Here is a 24,835-nt window from a genome sequence, read left to right on the forward strand (position 1 = left end):
GGCCTCAGCTGCTGAAAGCAGGTATCTTGTTTGTTTCGGTTCTATAATCGAAACTCTGTATCAACTCCAGCTCTGAGATCCCAGCTCTCTGAAAGCTGGTCTGGGGTTTTGTTTAGCCTCTATATTCGTTACAATGTTTCTTAAACTGCAGGCTCCGAGGCCGGCAAGGCAGGCGGGGAACGTTGCAGTCCTCGGTGACTGAAGCAAGCAAGCCTCATGTTAGTTTCAAGCTGCCTGGCTGCCGGCAGCCATCTTGGCTGGCAGTTAATTTGCATATCTCACTGATTAGCCAATGGGAAGGGTAGCGGTCATATGCCAATTACCATGTTTCTCTTTTATTAGATAGGATGTAACTCCAATAAATTCAATAATAAATAAATAAATAAATAATGAATGAATGAATGAAAGAATCTATGAAGTCACCAGACAATCAGCGTGTGTGAAGCAAACAGAGATGGTTTCTATCTTTCAGTTACTTAGACAAATTAGATCTGCTTCTTATTTGTACGGACAAAGCAATTGGGCACTTTTCAAGTAGACCTTGAAAGAATTTAAAATCCTATTGGTTGAATAATTACCAATGTCAATTGTTAAAGCCCTTTGTCTGATTTGGTTATTCATCAAATGCCTTCTATGGACCAGGTAAATATTATGGTTCTGAAAATATCAACATGAGCAAAATGTAGTTTCTGCCCTCAAGAAGATTAGTGTCTGGTGGGAAAGGGGGCTGCCCAAATGGTGATATTACCACAGAGCCCTAGGCGCCGTGATAGAGGCTCATGGAAGGATAAAAGGTAAGTGTCATAAACCTCCTGGGCTTGGTGAGACCTTGGAGGATAAAGGAAGAGTTTCTAGAGAAAGTCATGCCTGGCATGCCGGACAGAGAGACCACCTCACAGACAAATGGAGGGAGAAACAGCAAGAGGAGAAGGGTTATATACACGCAGTCTGATTTGGTTGGAACATAAAACACAACAAAGGAGGGGATGAAATGCAACTGGAGACATAGAGAGAGGACAAATCATAGAGACTATTTCATGTTAAGTAACTTGGATAATTTCCTGGAAGCAATAGGGAGGAACAAAATATGTTGAACAGGAGTCACATGATCTGATCTTTTTTTGACAGTCCATTTTAACAAATTATTATTTAGCACCTTCTAGGCAGCATGCTAGGTTCTAAGAATACAAAAAATAAATGAGATAGCATTTTATTCTGAAAGAACAAAAGTCTAGTTCTAAAAGGTAGGATAGGGGAAGAGTTAAATTCAAAACTTTTGCTGAGTGCTATGATAGCGACCTGACTTTTTGAGAAAAGAACACCCAGACATAGTTGGCAAACCCAAAACAGCTCCAAAAATAGATGGGAAAGTGCTTCTCTTTCTTGAGTTGTATGTGGTATAAAGTTTGGCTCTTTGCAACACAAATACATTGTCATTCTCCATTCCTCCCAGCAGAATGCCTTTGCGCAGGCCTCAGTGCCCAGGTTGCTAGGAGTCTTAGAGGTCATCTAGCTCCACTTAACTTTATTAACAGCCTTCCCTGACTGAGGGACTGCCTCATTCCAAAGCAGCTGTTTCACTGTTAAAAATCAACATGTTAGAAAGGTGATTCCTGCGTAGTGCTTCAGAGTGTCCTCTCTGGTGATGTCTTTCGGCTCCTTTAACTCTTGTCTGAGGCAGTGTGTACACTGGGAAAGTCCCAGGACCACGGAGCCACAGTGGTCTTTGGGAAGTTACCGAAACTTTCTAATTCAAGTCACTCATATCTAAAATGGTTTAATATGGGACTTAAATGACAAGAGAAATAATAAAGTTAAAGCAATAAGCAAGTATTTTGCATATTGAAGTTCAACAAATAACAGATCTTATCATTATTGTTAAAGCATGATTTCTGGATATGCATCTGCCCTCACTTTTTAAAAAAATTAAAACTTCCTTCCATAAACTCTCCACATGTAGGTCCTAGTATTGAACTCGTTAACTGGGTTCATTGCAGAATACTATCTCTCTTAAGCAAAAGAAAAAAAAATAGGCAATTTCTGACATCTACTCCCATCTATTCTTTTTATCAGCTTCAATTTCTTTCTTTCTGTAAATATTTATTGTTGAAAGTATTACAGATGTCCTTTCTCCCCCCCCATTGATTCCCTCCTCCCCGTCCCACCCTCCCCTAGGCCTTCATCACACTATTGTCTGTGCCCACGGCTTATGCATATAAATTCTTTGGATAACCTCTTCCTGCCCCCAACCCTCAGTTCCCTCTGGTATTTGTCAGTCTTTTTCTTTTCTTTTCTTTTCTTTTCTTTCTTTTTTTATTGTGGCAGCTGAGCTTGGTGACTTAGTAGACACCATAGCATCCATCTTTTCAGTTTGGCCTGATAGCCAGGTATTTCTCTTTGCATTTTTTAAAGAGCAATGCATTAAAAACTGTGCATGAGACAGTTTATTTATCCATAATAATCGCATGAGGTGATCTTGCACATCTAACATTTTTGCAACTGTTCACTTGGTCAAAAGCTCAAGATGAATAAACAGGTTCTGGCTCAAGACAGTGATGTAGAAGGATTCTGTACTCACTTTCTCCCATGCAATTTCTATCCAAATTCCAATGGCATATTTTTCACAGAAATAGAACAAACAATCTTAAAATTTTTCTGGAACCACAGTAGACCCCAAATAGCCAAAGCAATATTGAGAAAGAAGAACAAGCCTGAAAGCATCAAGCTACCTGATATCAAACTATATTACAAAGCTATAGTAACTAAAACATTATGATATTGACAAAAAAATAAACACATAGATCAATGAAATAGAAAGAGAGCCCAGAAATAAACCCATGCATATGTGGTCAATTAATTTGTGACAAAAGAGCCAGGAACATATAATGGGGAAATAATAGTCTCATTAATAAATAGTGTTAGATAAACTGTACAGCCACATGCAAAAGAATGAAATTAGACTACTATCTTACAGCATACACAATAATCAACTCAAAATGGGTTAAAGACTTGAGCATAGGACCTGAAATCATAAAACCCCTAGATGAAAACATAGTGGGTAAGCTCCTTGACATCTATCTTGGTGATGATTTTTTACAGTTGACACCAAAAGCAAAGGTAATAAAAGCAAAAATAAACAAGTGTGACTTCCTCAAACTAAAAAACGTCTGAACAGAAAAAGAAACCATTAACAGAATGAAAAGGCAGCTTACAGAATGACAGAAAATATTTGCAAATGAGATAAGGCAGTGGTTCTCAACCTTCTGGCCCTTTAAATACAGTTCCTCATGTTGTGACCCAACCATAAAATTATTTTCGTTGCTACTTCATAACTGTAATGTTGCTACTGTTATGAATCATAATGTAAATATCTGATATGCAGGATGGTCTTAGGCGACCCCTATGAAAGGGTTGTTTGACCACCAAAGGGGTCGCGACCCACAGGTTGAGAACCGCTGAGATAAGGGATTAATATCCAAAATATATGGAGAATACATACAATTCAATATAAATATATATGTTTTCTAAAGAAGACATCTAAATGGCCCACAGGTACCATGACAAGGTACTTAACATTACTAATCAGCAGGGAAATGAAAATCAAAACCACAATGAATTATTATCTCACATCTAATAGAATTGTTATTATCAAAAGACAATAAATAACAAGGATTGGCAAGGATGTGGAGAAAAGGGAATGCTTGTGCATTGTCGATGGAAATGTAATTGGTGCAGCTTCAATTGAAAATATTATGAAGTTTTCTCAAAAAATTAAAAATAGAACTACCACATGATCTAGAAATTCTACTTCTGGGTATTTATTCAAAGCAAATGAAATGCTAACTTGAAAAGGTATCTGCACTCCTATATTCATTGCAGCATTATTTATAAATGCCAAGTCGTGGAAGCAACTTAGGGTACACTGATGAATGGATAAAGAAAAGGTGGTATACAGTTGACTCTTGAACAACATGAGTTTAAACTGTGTGGATCCACTTATATGTGAATTTTTTTCAATTAATATAGTCAGCCCTCTGTTTCTCTGTTGTTGTTTTTATCTATAGATTCAACCAACCACAGATTGGAAAATGTATTTTTAATACAAGGTGGGGATCCACAGATGGGGAGGGCCAAATGTATACATTGTTCTTCACCGTTTCACTAGTAGGCAAGGTACTGGAGCACCCACAGATTTTGGTATCTGCAGCGAGTCCCAGAACAAAACAGTGTGGATACTGAAGGACAATTGTAGTTAAGTTTTGGAGGAGTCAAAAGTTATATGCAAATTTTCAACTGGATGGGGGTCAGTGCCCCTAAACTTTGTGTTGTTCAAGAATCAACTGTTATATATATAGTAATATTATAATATATGTATAATGTAATCCTATTCAGCTGTAAACAGAAGGAAATCTTGCCATTTGCAACAAAATGGATCTATCTTGAGGCCATTATGCTAAGCTACATAAGTCAGAGAGAAAAAAACAAAAACAAAACTGAACTCATGGATACAGAGAACAGAGAGGTAGTTGTCAGAGGAGTGGGGGTAGGGTGGAAAGAAATGGGTGAAGGTGGTCAAAAGGTACAAACTTCTAGTTATAAAGTAAGTAAGTCAGGAGATGTAATGCACAGCATGGTGACTATTGTTAATAATGCTGTTTCATATATTTGAAAGTTGCTGAGAGTATGTTTTAAAAGTTCTTATTACAAGAAAAATATGTAACTATGTGAAGTGATGGATATTAACTAGACATATTGCGGTGGTCATTTCACAATATATACCAATATCAGATCATTATGTTGTACATCTGAAACTAACATAATATTATATGTCAAGTATATAATAAAAACACCCTCAAATGACCTTATGGGTGAGACGCTTTGATTGGTCAGGACCAGGGAGGATTGCAACTATTGTTATGATTACTGGACTGGAAATCATGGAGATCTGAGTTAAGTCCAATGTCAAATCCTTTACATAGATAAGAGAGCTTGGGCAACCATTTACCCCAAACCAGTTTCCTCTCTGTATGATATGATGATTAAGACCACAGATTCTGGAGCCAGCCTTGGGCAAGTTAAGTGACCTCTCTGGGCCTCAGTATCTTCATTTCTAAAAGGCTGATGAAGACCTATATTCCAGGGTTCTTAACAGAATTAAATGACTCTCATAAAGCACTTTGAATGAAGCTGGCACCATGTGATGTTGTGGGCTAAGTCTATGGGTACTCTGCATAGCTTGATATTTAAGGAAAATACTGAGATCATGAGACACACCTAATCCATAAACCAGAAATCCTAGGTACTTTCCACAATTATGAGGGAAGCCGAGGGTACAGAGGGGAAGGGATGGCAGTCCAGGTGGGTTCCAGCTGGACAAAGCATCCCTCTGGACAAAAAGGAAGATGACGAGCCTTTTTGGAGGGGCTATTTCACAATGAAAGAAAGCTTCCAAGAAGCAAGGGGCTTTGCAAAGCTAAGTAAGGAGTGTGTGTGTGTGGTGCTGCTGCTTCGGGTGGGGGTCTGTATGTCAGAGATTCTCTCTGTCTTTGAGACAGGAACATTGTGGGAAGGGGCAGGGGAGGTGGTACAAATACATTCCAGATGTCCTTCAAAGAAGCAGTGGCATGTGGGGTAAGATCATTTTTTATTTTGGAAAATGTCTTTAGCTTCTCAAACTTCCTACATTTCAATTGGGTTTTGAGAGGTGCCTATGGAAGTAAAAGCATGACAGCATGTGGGGAGGGGCGGCTAGTGCAGGCATGTGCAGCCCTGGTGAGAGGGAGCACTGGCCTCCCGGTGTCCTCACTGTCCGGGTTGTCCAGGGCAGCTGTGTGTGCTGCCAGCTGGAAGTCACCTGCCTGTTTAAACAGGCCAAGCCTCCAGTGGGCACACGTCCTGTTTGGCCTGATGGGCCTGGATGCATTTCAGAGCTGGTTTCATTTCCTCAGTGGGTGCATTGGCAACAAGGAGAAGCCATTGAACTACTCTTTGCTCTGAGTTGAAATCGTATTGTAACAACAGACATGACCTCAGACATGCCTCTCCATCAGGTCCTATTATTCAACCTCTCCATCCTCATAAGTGTGATCAGAGTGGAACATAGTAGGTCTTTGCTTATTATAAGAGACAAAGTCCGAGAAAGGGGCTCACACTGAGTGTAAGCATTGTGACACAAGGACGAAGGCTTCCCCGGGAGATGGGTGGAGTGGGATAAACCAGAGCCACTCCCACCCATCTCTCTGCCTCTGGAAGTAAGTCAAGGTGGGAAAAGTTTAAGGACAACTTTGAAGACCTGTGGGAGCTGGCGAGGAGAGGATTACAGTTACCGGAAAAGGCTTGACATCCATTTTCCATGAAGACAAGACATTTCCTTGAACCAAAGGTACAGCCCTGAGAGGTAAACTATGAAACTGTGATTTTAAAAAGGGGGGAGGAGATACTGATGATGATAATGATTTAATATTTCTTGAGGCATCAGGATTTTCCAGGTATTGTGCCAAGTGCTTCTTGAGCACTTATCCCATATTGGCCTCACCACGATCCTGTGAGGTAGGTCTATTTTTAGCTCCATTTCACATGAGAAGAAGTTATTGTTCAAAGAAATTACAAAGCTATGAGGTGGCATCACTTGGATTTGAACCAGCATTCCGGTTCAGAGCCTGAATTCCTAATAATCTCACAAGAGCCTCAAGTCTACCCGTGTCTAGCAGCCGCATGACCCAAGTTTTCACTCCAGCTTTGGAGAAGTTGTAACGGTGCAGTAACCTGAGAGGTGTGTGTAACAGAGGGAGGCACATTCTCACCTCCAAAGTCCGGTTCTGGGAGGAGTGGGGAGGGGTAGTGTCCATAATTTGTGGGCACCTTTATACAACACTTGGGTCCTCTCAGCGCACAGCAGTGGGACCATATTCCCAGGCCCGGCACGCAGCACCGCGGTGACGCGGTGCAATCCCTTCCCCTGAAGACGGCTCTGTCAGCGGGTGATGGATGTTCAAATAAGATTCTGTATGATTTGCTCTTTGATTTTCCTCCAGGACCATTTCTAGTTCAGTGACTAAATAAAAATCAATCACCAAGGAGAAATACAGCAGAATCCTAAATTTAGTCCTGGTGGACAGAAATACTCTATCATTATTGAGAAATCTGGTTTCAAGGAAAACACCATTTACCCCAAAGCTCAGTAAATAACACACAATTTAGACAACTTGATAGAATGACGATGTTCACCCATCCCAAATTTAGTCTCTGTCCATGTTTAGAAGGCAAATCGTCATAATATTTTTGCTATTATCACTTGATTTTGAGAAAAAGAGGATTTCTAGCAATTCTAAGATTGTTGGTATCTGGAGGCCCAGCCCAGGCTATTGCAGTGGTTCTCAACCTTGGCCGCACATTAGAATCACCTGGGAATCTTTTTAAAATCCTGGTTTCTGGGCCTCATCCTCCGGAAATTCTGTTTCTTTGTTATGGGGTGAGGCCACAGCATTAGTAACAAAGAAACAGAATTTCCGGAGGATGAGGCCCAGAAACCAGGATTTTAAAAAGATTCCCAGGTGATTCTAATGTGCGGCCAAGGTTGCGAACCACTGGGCTATTGGGTTGCTGGCCTGGATGAGCAAATTAATCCACCTGATGTGGATTAGCAAAGAGCCGGTTTTAAGGTAGCTCTCGGGAGGGTTGGGAGCAGAGAGAGGTGCCTTTGGGAGCCACTACAGCAAACTGTTTTTAGGATGACCTCTGCATGACCTCTGACGGTCAGGTCTCTGCTTACAGTCAGGGCACACTGGTGACCGGCTTGCAGAATACTCACTGAGAGCTTCCCTCCACATCCTTCCCACAGCCAGCCGCCTTCAAGCCCCTCTGGAACCAGCCCACAACCTCACCAGAGGAGACATATTAAACTCACTCTAACTTGAAGGGTATGAAGTGGGTAGCTCACATCACAAATTTTAATTTAGGTAGCCCCAAACTACTCTAAACTGGAACTTGGAACAAAGTCATCATTAGAGCTTTTCTAATTAAATTGGCTAAAATTAAGGCTTACGGTTAAAATCACGACTTGTTCATAGAAATCCAAACGCACACAGTGCCAGGTGCTACTTTATGCAACCTCCACACTGTGCTGACCTGTACAAAGGGTTTTTGTTTGGCTGCAACTTATTCCCTAAAAAAAGAAGGGCAAAACTCCCCGCGTTCAGTCTGCTTACCTTTCAAGGCAAATCTGTGTACTACTCCTTATGCAGTCACTCCTGCGACGGATGCAGCTCTCAAAGGCAAGGGGGTCAAGAGAAAGAGATTTTAAACTGGGAACTCAGATCTAGCACGAGGTTTGTGGCGTGTTCATCAACCTAAAATCACATAGCCCCTCTCGGCAACAGAGTTGTGCGCACGCTCTTTGTGAAGCCAGGTGTGCCTGACTCCCACCACTGCTGTGGAGCTCAGAGGGGTGCCCTGACCCGCAGCATCAGCGTTAGTATCGCTGGAAAGTTGTTCAAAATCAGTCTCGACCCCCTCCCCCACCAGGACTTAGAGAATCAGAATCTCTCAGGAGGGATGCCAAAAGTCTGTATTTTAATAAATCCACCAGTTAATCCTAATGTATGTCAACATCTGAGGACTATTACATTTATCATGATGCCCCCTTAAATCAATCTCTACAAACAACTGAAGGAGAAACCCACCTCATTTTAAAAACAAATAAAAGTGGTTGAAAAAGGCTATGCTTGGGTGGGACCTGGCAAAGGTATCTACCTCCTGGTGAGTAAGAGGTGGTGGAGATGAGTTTGATTGAGTGCCATGAGTCATTTGGGCAGTAAAATGGGCTTTTTCCCTTGTCCATATATATTATGAAAAAAAATAAGAAAAATATTAGGCAACTCTTTTCCAAGAAAAATGACTAAAGCCGGGACTATTTTCTATTTTAATAATTTTGCTAGGTTATTAGTTATGTTGCTTGTATATTTCATGAACTACCTACTCAAATAAGGTTTAGGGGTCTGTTTCCTCAGAAAGAATATAAAATACATCTCACTTGTCAGTAATATTATTCCTATAAACATGCCCTGTTAAATCTGTGTGAGCTGACACATTAATCTACTGCCTGACTTAAGCTTTGTTATTTTTAAAAGTTTTGAGCTTTATCTTGCCTGGAGCAGATTTCATTTGGTGATTATATAGAAGAATGCTAACATAGTACCCTTCAGGCTTCCCAAGTCTGCCTGTTTATAAGCATTTATGAGCTGGTGAGACAAGCTTCCAGGTGAACGATACTATATTGCTTTTGTGAGAGTTGATTCTGAATCCGACATCCAGTAACAGAAGGTAATACAAACCATCACATTCAAACTAAATTTTATTACATTTATTTGGAATTTAGTTTGCTTATGGTTATAATCGCACAGGAAAAAAAATATTTTTGACATCAAGGAAGTTGTAGCAAATTTTATCCCAACAGGCATCTGTTCACTTCACATATTACCAACAAACATTTTTTTATTAAGAAAATGATATTTTCAAAAGTTTACCAAAATTAATTTAGAATTTACTAATAACTAAAAAAGGTATGATTTCCATGATGTTGTAGACTGAAAACAAAATTTTTATTAAGGACAACCTGACATGTTTATACTACAAACACAAAATTGCATTATAAAATTAATAAGTTAATGAACTAAAAGACATACTTCACTAAGGTAAAAATACTTAATTTACAAGTCACTATAGAGTACAACAAAGGGAACAAAAATGAGACCATATAAATTCACTTTTGAAGGATTTTGAGGCTTTTAACTTATATTTTAATATTTTGTTCATATATAGCCAAGAGTAACAGAGAAAGCCAACCTAGGGTCAATCCAAAATTCTGCAGGAGAAACATCAACCAGGGTCGCCGCGTTTGAACATGAGTCATTTCAGGAAGCTAAAAAAAGAATAAAAAACCAGAATAAGATCCAGATATATTCACTGCTGGGAAAAGTTTGGTGGGAAAACATGAGGGACTCTGTTATTCAGAACTTAATAACCTTTAAAATTCCCAAAACAATTGCAAAATGCTTAATACCTACTCTTAACCGAAATTTTTAAATGTAAGATAAATTAAGCTGTTTGATTGTGGTTCAAAGGATCCTAGTGTTGCCAGAAGTCCTAAGATAACATAGTTAGTTACCAACTGAAAGCAAACCCTTCTTACTTTTGTTTTTAGAAAATGCTTAGATGTGAAATAGATAATAGGTGGAAGGTATTATTTTTTACTGTTCTGTTATGTTTATGAATTTGCTAAATACACTGGTTATTACAAAGCATATATTTGTTTCTTTTCAAAGAGATGACCTCTAGAACAATCAAATTATCATCTCCTAAGGCTGTATTTTATTCTCTGAGAGACAAGTGACCACCTTTTATATTTGTGAAATGCCACGCCATCGGAAGGGCGGTGTTCACTCAAGCATCTTTGTGAAGTGCCTCAACATATTATTGTTTCACATTCTTTTGAACCCCTGACCCTGAGAAGATCAGAGTGAGTATATCCCTCTTACATCATAGAGAAAGAGTAGGCTCAGGTCAAGAGACTTAACCTTGCTATTAGTGACATTTGGGGCTGAATAGTTCTTTGTTGTGGAGATCCTCTTGTGTTCTGTGAAATGTTTAACAGCATCCCTGGCTTCTACACACTACAGGTCAATTGTCCCTCTGCTCCCAGTCATGACAACCCAAAATGTCTTTAGATGTTGTCAACTATCCCTGGGAGTTAGGGTGGGAATAAAAATCTTTGGTTGAGAACCACTGGATTATTTTCTTTAGCAAGAGAAAGGTCAAACATATAAAATATGCAAGGGTTTTAGATTTATGGCACTATAAAATAGGTTGACATATTTACTTAATGCCTATAGAGGAACATCCTGAATGTTCTGTTTGCTTGTGCTTGAGATGGACATTTCTCCATTCTAATTAGCTCAACAGATAGGAGAATTAGGATGATTGCAACCTGCTACTCACACCCCAGCACGGAGCAGTGGATTAAAGGCAATGGGTTTCCTTCTGTTCTGGCATTGTGTATCTCAGACAATATCTGTGAGACACAGTTATGCCATCTCAGGTCAAGTAAGGGCTCAAACTTTAGCCTTATTTCCAAATATTGGAATAAGACATTTTATAGTTCCATCTTCTTCTTGTTTTTTTTTTTTTTTTTTTTTTTTTTTTTTTTTTTTTACACAAAATAACTAATATTCATTTATAAGATGTGGCTGAATTAATAGCTTCTCTTACCTCCACTGTCTCTAGTGCCACCTAGCTGTTATTCATCTTTGACAAAATAGTACAAGTAGTTTCTGGAAAGATTTTTCTTGGCAAATAGTGACAAAATATGGATCATTTATTGAACCATCATGATTATGAGATGTAATGGAGAAAAATGCTTCAGATGAGGTATAAGCATGGTGATGAAAATGGTTCTTGTTCAATAGATAGAACTTGAGACGAATTTTCAAACCATTAATGTCTTAATGAACCTACACTTAGTAAGCTCCTTTTTATTTCCCCTCTTTGCTTCAAACTTCCACTCAGGATATTTGTTTGGGATGAATTAGGTCTTGATCAGGGTAGATTTAATAGCAAAAAAACAACAACAAAAAAACTGATACAAAAATCATAGAGAGAGAATTAGTGTCTAGAGAATTTCTGCAAATATCAATCAGTTTGTACTGACTAAATTCCCAAATGCCACAATATCTTGTTAAATTGCTTGATCTATTATTTATCTCACTAGCTTAAGCTTATAGGCCTGCTGTTTGCTTATAGTGACACGATAGAACTCAATACGTGTGTTTATAAGAGCTTCCAGTCTCTGCCAGTGGTCCCACTCCCAGTGACAAAACCAATAATCCTTTATTCTGAGTAAGTAGATGGCATCACCCACAAGAAAACATCATGAGTATTTCAGAGCTCCAGGAACCACCATTCATATGAAATACAATGTTTTCTGTGGAGTTTTGCAACAGGTTCCCTGCCTTTATTTTTTTCCCCCCAAAATAATTGGCTCTATGCTAACTTGACATCCATTCAGGTGTGCCTTCTAGCAGCTCATATGTCTCTCAAGGTCTTTCCGAATTCTCTGGCTGAAGCTCTTATACAATGTTTATTTTCATTTGCATTCATTTTATTGTGTACTTTCTATATCTCCCTCACCCCATTTTCTTCTCATAATCCTAAAAGAGATAAAATTACCAACTCATTATAGCTATTAGAAAACATTGGCTCCGGGAGGAAAATGACTTATCCGAAGTCACACAGATGTGATGTCAGAACTAGGAAAGAAGCCAGGTGACCTCATTACTATAGAAGACATACAAACACAAAGACCAGCTCTCTATGTGAATTCGTCTCTATTTTTAGTAACACATTTCTACCTAATTAAAAAAATGGAAAAATGCAAACACTAAAAATGTCCAATTAGGCATAAAGTAGTCACTGTATGTGATGAAAATATGTAATACAACATATAGATATTAGGCTGCCTTTGTCATAAAAGATCACATTACTGGTTCTGTTTTTAAGTCAGACAATATGCACCCAACAAAAGCTGTAACAGCACACTAACATTGTAAACCTACAGAAGCAGACAAACAATGGAAATTAACATAAATTAACATTTAAAAATAAGTTTAAGGAGATTCTCCTCTTGATATTGAAGCTTTAATTTTAACTTGGGTGGTCTAGCTGAGCTCTCCATGTCCACACATAAAAAGGTTTGGTAAGAAAACACAGCTTAGCTTGATTTTGAGACAATACTTGGCTTTCTTTTAGGTGATTATAGATGAACATATGAACCATAATATCTCTTGGGTCCATACCAAAATACCAGAGAGTACTACAGAAAGTCTTTCCAAAAGATACAAATATAAAATGCCAAAGCTCAAACCACATCTGATTACAGCATTTCATTGTTTTGAATACACCCATATATATTTTATACATTTCAATCAGTAAATTTTGAAGGAAAATAAAAGTCCAGATGAATTAACTTTAAGTGTTTACATTTTGTTTTTACTGTGGGTTTTTTTAAAAACCCTCTATAGGAGTTTAAGTGCCACCATCTTTCCCTGGCTTTCAAGAGAGAAAAGCTACCTTTACTTCCAGGGCAATTAAATTCCTTTATTAAATAATTTTACAGATCTTGATTTATACCCTAAGACCAGAGAGGGTGAAATGGTAGAGTATATTGATATTGATGTAAAAGGTAAAAAAAAAAAAAAAAAAAAAAAAAAAAAAATGAGAGAGAGAAGAAATGTTAGCAAACAGCCTTGCTTAGAGATAGAGCTAAGAGAAGTGTTCTTGAGATTTCTGCCAGAAAGTTGGAATCCTTGAAGTAAGAAGTAATCTCCTTTTTTACCTCCATGCTTAGCAAGTTTCCCAACTCAAATCAGTGGATGCCAAGACATGATAGTCAAGGAGTTGTAATTTTCTGGAAAAATATATTTATCTAAAATGCAACCTTTTAACATGCTATCAAGTTCTTTTCTTCAATTTTGAATCAGGTACAGGAAATTTCCCGAGATGCATATAGTCCACATATTGACTGAGACTTGTCTACAGTTAATGGTTCCTGCAAGTTCTACTAACTAACTGAGATGTAGTTATGATAGTCAACTGCTAATTAAGATTTCTGAACATTTTAGAACAGCAGTTCTCAACCTGTGGGTCGCGACCCCTTTGGCGGTTGAACGACCCTTTCACAGGGGTCGCTTAAGACCATCCTGTATATCAGATATTTACATTACGATTCATAACAGTAGCAACATTACAGTTATGAAGTAGTAACGAAAATAATTTTATGGTTGGGTCACAACAGAAGGAACTGTATTTAAAGGGCCAGAAGGTTGAGAACCACTGTTTTAGAAAGTAAATGTTTAAATTTGAGTTCATTCCCATAACTATATTCCAGTCAAGATGATGCTTTAAAATGAATGCTCACAGAAAATATTAGAACATATCAGGAAAGAAAGTGGATGAATATTAACATCATGTACTATATAATAATTATATACTAGGGAGGACTCATCACAGAGAAGAATGGTCTATAAAATATCTTCTGGAACTAGGTTTTTGTCTTTCCTTGTACATGTAAGCTTCAGACTCTTCTGTCATTCAGAACCTCTGTTTATTTCCACCTGTAATCTGAAACTGGCTTCTTATTGGTATAATTAAACACCTATTGCTGGATAGTTCATCACTTAACTTCAGTATGGTTCATAAATGTACATACTGAAAAAGAAAGCTCAGCACTCAATGCTTCTAAAATACACTGAAATTTTCAAAGGCCCGTTGTTATTAAAAATTTACAATTCAAATATAGAAATTCAACATTCATTTATTAAAGACATTTGGTGATCTCTTTGAAGATAAAATTGTAATTTGAATATTTTTTCTCTCTTAGGAAAGTGTAGCTTTTGGCATCATTAACTCTCAAGAGAAATGATTTTCTTTTTCATTCATGAAGCTCACTTTTATGCCATCTTTCTTTCAGAGGGACACTAAAGTCCATTGTGCACAAGGAGTCAGGTATACATTTGCATTTGATAAGAAAAACCATCCTTGTCGTTTCAAAAATGTGATTAAAAAAAACTCAAACTTATATTGTAGGACATCCTAATTATGCTTAATTAAGAGCACACATTTTGTGGGCTGCTCTAACTCTGTTACATTTGTAAATGGCTTAATTTTGTCCTTTCAAAAGACACAAAGTTGAGAACAAAATGGGAACTTGTTAGTGTCACAACTTTGGTTGTAAATCTGCAATTATCTGTTTGCATGTGTGAACTGTACACTTAGTAGTTGAATATCAAAGACTTCTAGTTTCTGGCATGGCACTTAAAAAGATTAAAATTCTGCCAGTGTGTCTTAACAACAAGAAAAAACTGGGAAAACTGAAAAACAAAAACTCTTTTTAGATATGTCAGAGAAGTGAGGTCACAGGGCAAACTGCTGGCAAAACACAAGCAGACAGGGAATACCACTTCCTAGAGCAGAATTTCTTCCAAATTAATGTCAGACACTAACCCACAGATCCAGAAAGCTCAGAAAACATTAAGCAGGATAAATGCCAAAATACTACCTATAGGCATATCATTTTCAAACTTTAGAAAATCAAAGATTTTTTTAAAATCTTGAAATAAGCCAGAGGGGGGAAGAAAACATACCTATAGGCAGATGAGCAAGGCTAATAATTACACATAAATTCTCCTCAGAAATTATGTGAGCAAAAAGAATGAAGTGAAATATTTAAAGTGTTGAGAGAGATAAATCACAAACCTAGAATTCTGTGCCCTCAAAATTAACCTTAGGACAAAAGGAGGAAATAAAGATATTCTCAGACACAAAAATTGAAGGAATTTGTTGCCAGTAGGCCACCCTTGCAAAAAGTGTTAAAAGAAGTTTTTCGGAGAAAGAAAAATAATATAGGTCAGAAACTGGAATGTACATAAAGAAAGAACATCAGAAAATGAATAAGTATTTTCTTACTCTTAATTAATCTAACAAATTTGTTCAAAATAATAGTAACAATGCATTAAATTATGTATGCCTGTGTGTGTACACATGCTTATGTATAGTGACATGAATGACAGCAATGACACAAAGAATGGAAAAATGAATTAAGAATATTTTCTTATTACAATGTGCTTACATTATCCATAAAACAGTATAGTGTTACGTTAAAGTAACATTGGATTAGTTGTATGTATGTTGAAAACTCTAGGGCAAGCGCTTAAAAACTAAAAATGGAAATACAATTAATATACTGAGAAAGGAGTCAAAATGGAATAATATAATGCTCAATTAAAACCACAAGGCAGAAAAAATGTAAAAGATAAAATTAGCAACAAAGAACAAGGTCAAAATTAGGAGACAGTAACAAATATGGGAGATATTTAACCAACTACCAGAGGCCTGATGCACGAAAATTCATGCAAGAGTAGGCCTTCCTTCCCCCAGCTGCCGGCATTGGCTTCCCTCCAGAACCTGGGACCCGGGCTTCCCTCCTCCGGCCACTGGCAGACACCAGGAATCCTGGCTGCTTCCCTCCTCTGACTGCCCACAGGCACCCAGGACCCAAGCTGGCTTCCCTCTGGTCCCAGTTTCGTCAGGAAGGATGTCCAGTCTAATTAGCATATTACCCTTTTATTATTATAGATATCAGTATTCACTCTAAGTGTCAATGGTCTAAATACACTAATTAAAAGACACTTTTCAGAGTGGATAAAAAATAAGACCCAACTATATGCTGTCTACAAGAAACCTGCTTTAAATATGAAGAAAAAAAGTAGGTTAAAAGTAAAGGGATGGAGGAAGCTATATCATGCTAACTCTCATCAAAAGTGAGTGAGAGTAGCTACATTAATTTCCAACAGAGCAGTTACCATGGGTAAATATGGACATTAGATAAAGATAAAAGACTCAATACTTCAATAATCTTTAATGTATATGTTACTAACAACAGAGTGTCAAAATATATGAGACAGAACTCAGAGAACTGCAAGGAGAATCAGATGGAGAGTTGGAGACTTTACCACATCTCCTTTAGAAATAGATAGATCCAGAAGACTAAAAATCCATAATATCACAGAGGAGCATCTTCAATAAACTGGATATAATTGGCATATATAAATTACTTCAGCCAATAACAGCATAATTAACATTCTTCTCAAGCTCATATAAAACACTCACCTAGACAGACAACATTGTGCCCATAAAGCAAACCTTAATAAATTTAAAATAATAGGAATTGTATAACAATGGAATTATACTATAAATCAATGACAAAAGAAAGCTGGGAAATCCCACCAAATACATAGACATTAGGCAACACAGTTCTAAATAATACCAGGGTCAAAGAAGAACCTTTAAGATAAATTAAAACCTATTTTGAACTAAATGAAAATGAAGATGCAATTATCAAGGTTTTGGGGATACAGTAAAAGCAAGGTTTGGAGGGAAATAGTAGAAATGAAGAAAGATAAAAAAAATTAATAATTCAAACTTCCACCTCAAGAAGCTAAAGAAGAATATAAAATTAAATCTTAAATGAGAAGAAAAAATAAATAAACCAGAAATTAACAAAATTGAAAACAGTAAATCAATAAAAAGAATCAACAAAGCCATAACCTGATTCTGTGAAAAGATCAATAAAATAAATAAGCCTCTACCCAGGCTAACTACGGAAAAAAGGCACAAATTACTTATATCCAAAATGAAAACAGGGACATCACTACAGTTTTCATGGACAATAAAAGCATAATAAAGAAACATTATAAATAACTCTGTGCCCACAAATTTGTTAACCTAGAAAAAATGCATCAATTCCGTGAAAGACACAATCCGCCAAAACTTACACAAGAATAAGTAGACACTGTATAGGCCTATATCTATAAAATAAAGTAACCTTTCATTCAATACAGAGGGCACTAAACACAGATGGGTTCACTAGCAAATCCTACCAAACATTTAAGGAAGAAATTATGCCAATTTTCTATAATCTTTCAGAAAATAGAAGCTGAAAAAATACTTTCTAACTCATTCTATGGGGCCAGCTTTGTCTTAATACCAAAACTAGACAAAGGTAAAACAAGAAAAAACCACAGACCAATATCTTTCATGAACAGATATGCAAAAAATTCAACAAAATAGTAGTAAATCAAATTTTTAAAAATGTATAAAAAATTATACACCACAAACAAGTGGGATTTTTTTTACAAGGCTGATTTATCATTCAAAAACTGATTAATATAATCTAGACCAGTGGTTCTCAACCTGTGGGTCTCAACCCCTTTGGAGGTTGAAAGACCCTTTCACAGGGGTCGCCAAAGACCATCGGAAAACACATATATAATCACATATTGTTTTTGTGATTAATCACTATGTTTTAATTATGTTCAATTTGTAACAATGAAATTGGGTGTCACCACAACATGAGGAACAGTATTAAAGGGTCACAGCATTAGGAAGGTTGAGAACCACTGATCTAGACTATAGCATCAAGCTAAAGAAGAAAAATTACATGATCATATCAATAAATGCATAAAAATCACTGACAAAATCCAACATATATCATGATTTAAAAAAAAAAAAACTCCCAGAAAACTGAGAATAGAGAAACTTCCTGAAATTCATGAAGGGAAGGAAAGGGGAGGGTAAGGAAATGGTAAGGAGAGTAATATAGAAAAAGAGAAGAATAAAAAGAGAACAAAGGGAAATAAAAGGTATACAGACTGGGAAGAAGAAATAAAACTGTCTTTATTTGCACTTGAGATGATCTCTATGTAGAAAATCCAAAAGAATCAACAAAAAAGTGCCTGGAACTTATAAGTACATATATTAAGATATAAGGTTAACATACAAAAGTCAATAACTTTTCTATATACCAGGAATGAACAAGTGAAATTTAAATTAAAAATCGTTACCATTTACATTAGCACCAAAAAAAAAAATACTTACTGGTATATATAAATCTAACAAAATAGGTATAAGATCTATATGAAGAAAACTACAAAGCTCTAATGAAAGCTATCAAGGAAAAACAAAATAAATGTAGAAAATTTCCATGTTCATGAACATGACAATATTGTCAAGATGTCAGTAATTCCATAGACTCAAGAAATGTCAACCAAAATCCTATAAGTTTTTCTATGGATATTGAAACACTGATTCTAAAGTTTACACAGAGATGCAGGACCCAGATTAGCCAACTTAATATTGAATGAGAAGAACAAAATTGGAAAATTGATACTACCCAACTTCAAGATTTACTGTAAAGTTACCATAATCAACAATGTGGTATTGGTGAAAGTACAGACAAACATACCAATGGAACAGAACAGAGAGGCCAGAAATAGACCCACAGAAATAGACTCAACAGAACTTTGACAAAGATGCAAAAGTGATAAAATGGAACAAAGATTGTCTTTTCAATAAATTGTGCTGGAATTACTGGCATGTACAAAAGAAAAAAAAGAAAACATACACAGGCCTTGGTTATTCCTTGTGACAGAAATGTAAAGGAGGGTGTTAGAGTGCATTTTTTTTTTTTTTTTTTTTTTTTTTAAATATATTTTATTGATTTTTTACAGAGAGGAAGGGAGAGAGACAGAGAGCCAGAAACATCGATGAGAGAGAAACATCGATCAGCTGCCTCCTGCACATCCCCCACTGGGGATATGCCCGCAACCCAGGTACATGCCCTTGACCGGAATCGAACCTGGGACCTTTCAGTCCGCAGGCCGACGCTCTATCCACTGAACCAAACCGGTTTCGGCGGAGTGCATTTTCTTTTAGCATTGTATTTTATTATTAACTGAGGCCTGGGGCACGAAATTCGTGCATGGGGTGGAGGGATCCCCTCAGCCCAATCTGCACCCTCTCCAATCCGGGACCCCTCGGGGGATGTCCAACTGCCGGTTTAGGCCCGATCCCCTCAGTTTAGGGCCTAATCCAGCAGTTGGACATCCCTCTCAGAATCCGGGACCACTGGCTCCTAACTGCTCACCTGCCTGCCTGCCTGATCAACCCTAACTGCCCCCTCTGCTGGCCTGGTCGCCCCCAACTACGCCGGCCCCCCTTCCCCCCCCCGCTGGCCCGGTTGCCCCCAACTGCCCCCGCCAGTCTGGTCACCCCTCACTAACCCCCCTGCTGGCCTAGTCACCCCACACGGCCTGTTCGGTCGTTCATTCAGTTGTGATGGTTGCTTAGGCTTTTATTATTATAGGTCAGTGATGGCGAACCTTTTGAGCTCGGCGTGTCAGCATTTTGAAAAACCCTAACTTAACTCTGGTGCCGTGTCACATATAGAAATTTTTGATATTTGCAACCACAGTAAAACAAAGATTTATATTTTTGATATTTATTTTATATATTTAAATGCCATTTAACAAAGAAAAATTAACCAAAAAAATGAGTTCACGTGTCACCTCTGACATGTGTGTCATAGGTTCGCCATCACTGTTAATAGATAGTAAGACCCTCAGCACAGATTGAGGAATTGACTCAACAATATCCCAAAATTGGGAGAGGTGTTCCTATTGACACAGGTAGGGCCTATTTTGAATTTAGGTCTTTTTAAATTAGCAGTTGTGTTCACAGAAAAGCTTAATACAGCAGTCTTAATTTTTCTTATCAAGCAAGAAAGCGAAGACCACAGGATCTCTATGTACCTGGAATTACCAAACTTAGAGGCTTTTTATTAAGTTATTTATTAAAATTCATCATTAGATATTTTGTTAAATATTTAAACACAGAATATTATAGATTCCTAAATTGCAATGGTATCTGCCCATGGGAATTCATGAAAAATAAATGAAAACAGAAGATAAATGAAATTTTCCTTTTTGAAAATTGAGCTATAAGACACAGACCATGACATAGTCATTCACAATTACGAAAGACAAAAATGTTACCTGCTTTTCACTGGTACTTGACATTTTACCTCACTATTATTTTTCCTTAGGGAAAGTCAATTCAGCTAGAAAAATTTTTACTGATGTAGCTCAGCAAAGAGAGTCATCAGCCAGCTTTAGCATTTTCCTAAAAGATGGATTACTTTGGAAGATATATGTTTGTGTGTGTGTACATGCACAGGCATGATTTTAGGAGACTCACTAGAAGAAAGGAAACACAAGTAGCAGAAAAATACAAATATTTCTGGTAGTCATTTTTTTCAAATTACAGAGTTCAGCATTCATCCAAGTTGTGTCTATTAATCATTTTCTCAGTAGAAAATAACCTACGTGTAGGATTTGACTAGTTTTAGAGAAAGATAATAGAAATCTTCCAGAAGTGTTGGTATGAATGATTCATCCTTCTTGCTTTTGTGAAGAAATAATTGTGAATGTTAAATTATATTAATTTTGCTGCTGAAGTGGCTTTTAAATGCTTGTCTTTTTTTCACATCAAAAAAATATTTGAAATGGTGTCAGTTGTATTTATTGATTTTAAATACGATATATGTTGAAAGCAAATATGTATGTCAAGGCCATTTTATATGTGGTTTTCAAACAAAATATTCCTTTTCAATGCATGGATATTGTTTAAAGGGCATTACATCTAGGTATTGCCAAACTATAAAGAAAGGATAACTTACTTGTTTTTTGGATGGAGAAAGAACTTATTGACCAGAGCTGAACTGCATTGGATTTATCTAGATTTCTCTGAGAAAGAAACACTCAATCAAACAATACACTGGAATATAAAAAATAATGGACAGGAGGGAATCAGATCAGTATCCTAAAAGTATAGATTCTATTTTAGTTTAATTTCATAGTCGGGTGATTATGAGGCGAAGCCTAGCTAGAAACAGCTGTTTTGTGTCAATTTATGTTCTTTTCACCAATTCACTATGTTGAAGCTGTTACATTTACTGAACTTAAACAATTGTAGACAAGCCAATGGATGCTTTTCACCTGGACTATTGGTGATCCTATTTATTGACTGGGCTTAATATTCAATCTTATTTTTGTGTATTTGGGTATATTTTAAAAGCAAAGGATCTTAAGTTCAAATTCAAAATACTTTTTACACTACCTTTCGTACAAGAAAATTTATCTGGAAATTGGAAAATGCTCCAGGCAAAGTCTGGCTGAGATTTTACTTGGAGGAGACACTTGCAGGAAGAGGAGAGATAAGCAAATTGCTCTAAGTGGCTGTTTTTCAATCTTGCTGTATCCTCCTTCATTATTATATAAGTGAAATTAAGATTGCAGGAACTTTAATAATAGTCTCAACAAGGAAGTTAATTTTTAAAAGAACGTCTGCAAAAAATGTACAGAGGGAAGGCCGTTACATTGGGAGAACTGTGTAGTGGTGGAGGCTGGAAACAATATTCTCAACTGATCTGCCTTGATGTACTCAGAGGGGGCACCTGAATTTTGGGTTGTTTTATTTGGTTCAGCATGAATCGGTGAGTGCTTCTTTCTCTGAGTTACAGCCCTCCCCTGTCAGCTTGGGTGTTATTAATGCATTGGGTCCTGGGCAGTCGTCCAGTTCCACCGATACTAGGGACATCTTCAGCTACATTCATAGTGAGAGCTCCTTGAAGTTGCCATGCACCTATTGCTATGGAAACCGTCTCACAGGATCTAAAACCTTAGGAAAATTGCCTAAAGATTTGAAACTCGTTTCAGGTCCAAAATAAACCTTCCCTTGGCATAACCTATTTATATTTTTAATAAATTAATTTAGTATTTAAATAGTCACATTTGTTAAAAATAAAATCTCTCTTATCCAAACTGCTGAAGAAAACAATATTCTCACAGAATATTGTTTTCCTCATCTTTGAGAACTTTCATAGATGGTAGAGAAGGTAGAGCTGAGAAATCCTCTTGACTTTCAGTCTGAGGAGTTTTTTTACAAGGAACTCGGTTCTGAGCATGAGATGCTCTCTTTCCAAGTACAACTACACCAAGGTTAGCATCACAAGGATATATTCATCTTCTATAGCTGCTGTTAACAAACTACCATTAACATGGTGGCTTATAACACAAATTTATTATCTTATAAGTATCTTACAGGGTCTCCAGGCTAATTTAAATGGGTCAGCTGTGCTGCTCTCCTTTCTGGAGCCTGGAGAGAATCTGTTTCCTTGCCGTTTCCAGCTTCTGGAGGCGGCCCAAATTCCTTTTCTCCTGGACCCCTTCCTCCATCTTTAAAGTCAGCAATCCAAATCCCTCTGCCCCTGCTCCTGTTATCACAAACCTTTCTCTGATTCCTGTTGGAAAAGCTTTTCCACTTTTAAGTACTTATGTGATTAGATTTGGACTGCAGATAATCTAGGATAATCTCCCCTTCTCAAAGTCCTAAACCTTAATCACATCTGCCAGTCCCATTTGACATGTAAGATAACACATTCACAAATTCCCAGGATTAGGACATGTATATCTTTGGGTTAAGGGTGGGTCATTACATGTATAGAGAATAAATCTCATGAAATCTTTGTAGCAAACATGAGAATATGAAAGATAGCAAACCAATAGAACTGATTATAACCCAGATTAAGAGAAAGTGGATAAACAAGATAAATGGATACTAACCTATCCATCACAGAGATTATTGATTGTATCAGATGCTTCTGTTGTATGACACTTCAAATATTCTATCTTACTTTCCACAGATAGGTGGAAGACAAAAGGATCAAAAAGATATTCTGTGCCAACAGTGGGCAGGAAAGCAGATGTGACTATATTAATGCCAGACAAAGAAGATTTCAAGACAAGGAGTTATACCAGAGATAAAAAGGGACTTTTCAGCATGACAAAATGTGGATTCATCAAGAATCCTATATAATAAAAGGCTAATATGCAAATTGTCCCCACAGGCGGGAGTTCAACCAACTGGGAGTTAGACATGCACTGACCACCAGGGGGAGGTGCAGAACATGGCAGGCATTGGCAATGTGGTGCTGGCAGCAGGCAGCAGTGGAGGTGCCGCCGACCCCGATGGGTCCCAATGAGAGTGGGACTGGCGGGATGGTGGAGCAGGTGAGGGGGCGGTGCCAGGCCAAGGCAGGTACAAAGGGAAGCCCCAACCAGCAGCCGGCAACCTATAGGGACTCTACCTGTGCACGAATTTCGTGCACTGGGCCTCTAGTATATAATAATCCTAAACAGTCATGCATCTAATAACAGAAATTCAATCACATAAAGCAAAATTGATAGAACTAAGAACAAAATAGGCAAACCCATGAATATAGGTTTATATCCTATACTAGTGGCCCAGTGCATGAAATTTGTGCATGGAGGAGGGGGTGTTCCACAGCCTGGCCTGCTCCCTCTCCAATCTAGGACCACTCGAAGGATGTGCTACTGCCGGTTTACAGGGATCAGGCCTAAACCGGCAGTCGGACTGCTGGCTCCTAACCACTCACCTGCCTGCCTGCCTGCCTGATTGCCCCTAACCACTCTGCCTGCCAGCCTGCTTGCCCCCAACTGCCCCCGCTGCTGGCCTGCTTGCCCCCAAATATGCCGCCCCCGCCAGCCTGCTCACCCCCAACTGCTCCCCCTGCTGGCCTGCTCACCCCCACCTCCCCTCCCCACTGGCCTGCTCACCCCCAACTACCCCCCTGCTGGCCTGCTCACTCCAAACTGCAACCCCCGCTGTCCTGATCACCTCCAACTGACGCCCACTGATGGCCTGTTTGCCCCCAAGTGGCCCCCCTGCTGGTCTGCTTACCCCCAACGGCCCTGCCCCCCACTAGCCTGATCACCCACAACTGCCCTCCCCTCTTGGCCTCTAACTGCCTCAACCTCGGCCCCACCACCATGGCTTTGTCCAGAAGAACGTCCGGAAGGTCTCCTGGAAGGCCTCCCAGTCTAATTAGCATATTACCCTTTTATTAGTATAGATAGAGGCCTGGTGCATGGGTGGGGGCCTGCTGGTTTGCCCTGAAGGGTGTCCTGGATCAGGGTGGGGGTTCCCTTGGGATGTGGGGTGGCCAGGGCGAGGGGCCTGTGGTGGTTTGCAGGCCAGCCACGCCCCCATGGGGTGAGGATCCCCGCTGGGGTGCCTGGCCAGCCTGGATGAGGGATGATGGCTGTTTGCAGGCTGACCCCGGTGACTCAAGCTCCTTGTCCCTCCTTTCTTTCGTTTTTTTTTTTAAGCGCCTCGTTGAGTGTAGGGAAGCAGGTATCTGGGATTTATTTATCTTCTATAATTGAAACTTTGTAGCCTTGAGCAGAGGCCAGGCTGGCCAGGGCAGGTGGGAAGCTTGGCCTCCTCCATCGCAAGGGGCAACCCAAGCCTCCTGCTCACTTTAGCTCCGTGGCCACCGCCATCTTGGTTGGGTTAATTTGCATACTTG

General features: G+C 38.4%; 1 protein-coding gene across 5 annotated transcripts in view; it reads right to left on the reverse strand.

Annotated features, from left to right (window-relative positions):
* Positions 1-9,376: 9,376 nt before the first annotated feature.
* The window catches only part of SLC39A12 (solute carrier family 39 member 12), a 73,714-nt gene continuing 58,255 nt past the window's right edge, over positions 9,377-24,835 (reverse strand). For all 5 annotated transcript variants that reach the window (XM_036345755.1, XM_036345738.1, XM_036345745.1 and 2 more), the window contains one exon: positions 9,377-9,919. In XM_036345755.1, the coding sequence (XP_036201648.1) occupies positions 9,791-9,919 (129 nt within the window). In that variant the 3' untranslated portion in view covers positions 9,377-9,790. The remainder of the gene's footprint in view (positions 9,920-24,835) is intronic.

Source organism: Myotis myotis, unplaced genomic scaffold (assembly GCF_014108235.1).
Source record: "Myotis myotis isolate mMyoMyo1 unplaced genomic scaffold, mMyoMyo1.p scaffold_m19_p_1, whole genome shotgun sequence".
Taxonomy (NCBI): Eukaryota; Metazoa; Chordata; class Mammalia; order Chiroptera; family Vespertilionidae; genus Myotis; species Myotis myotis.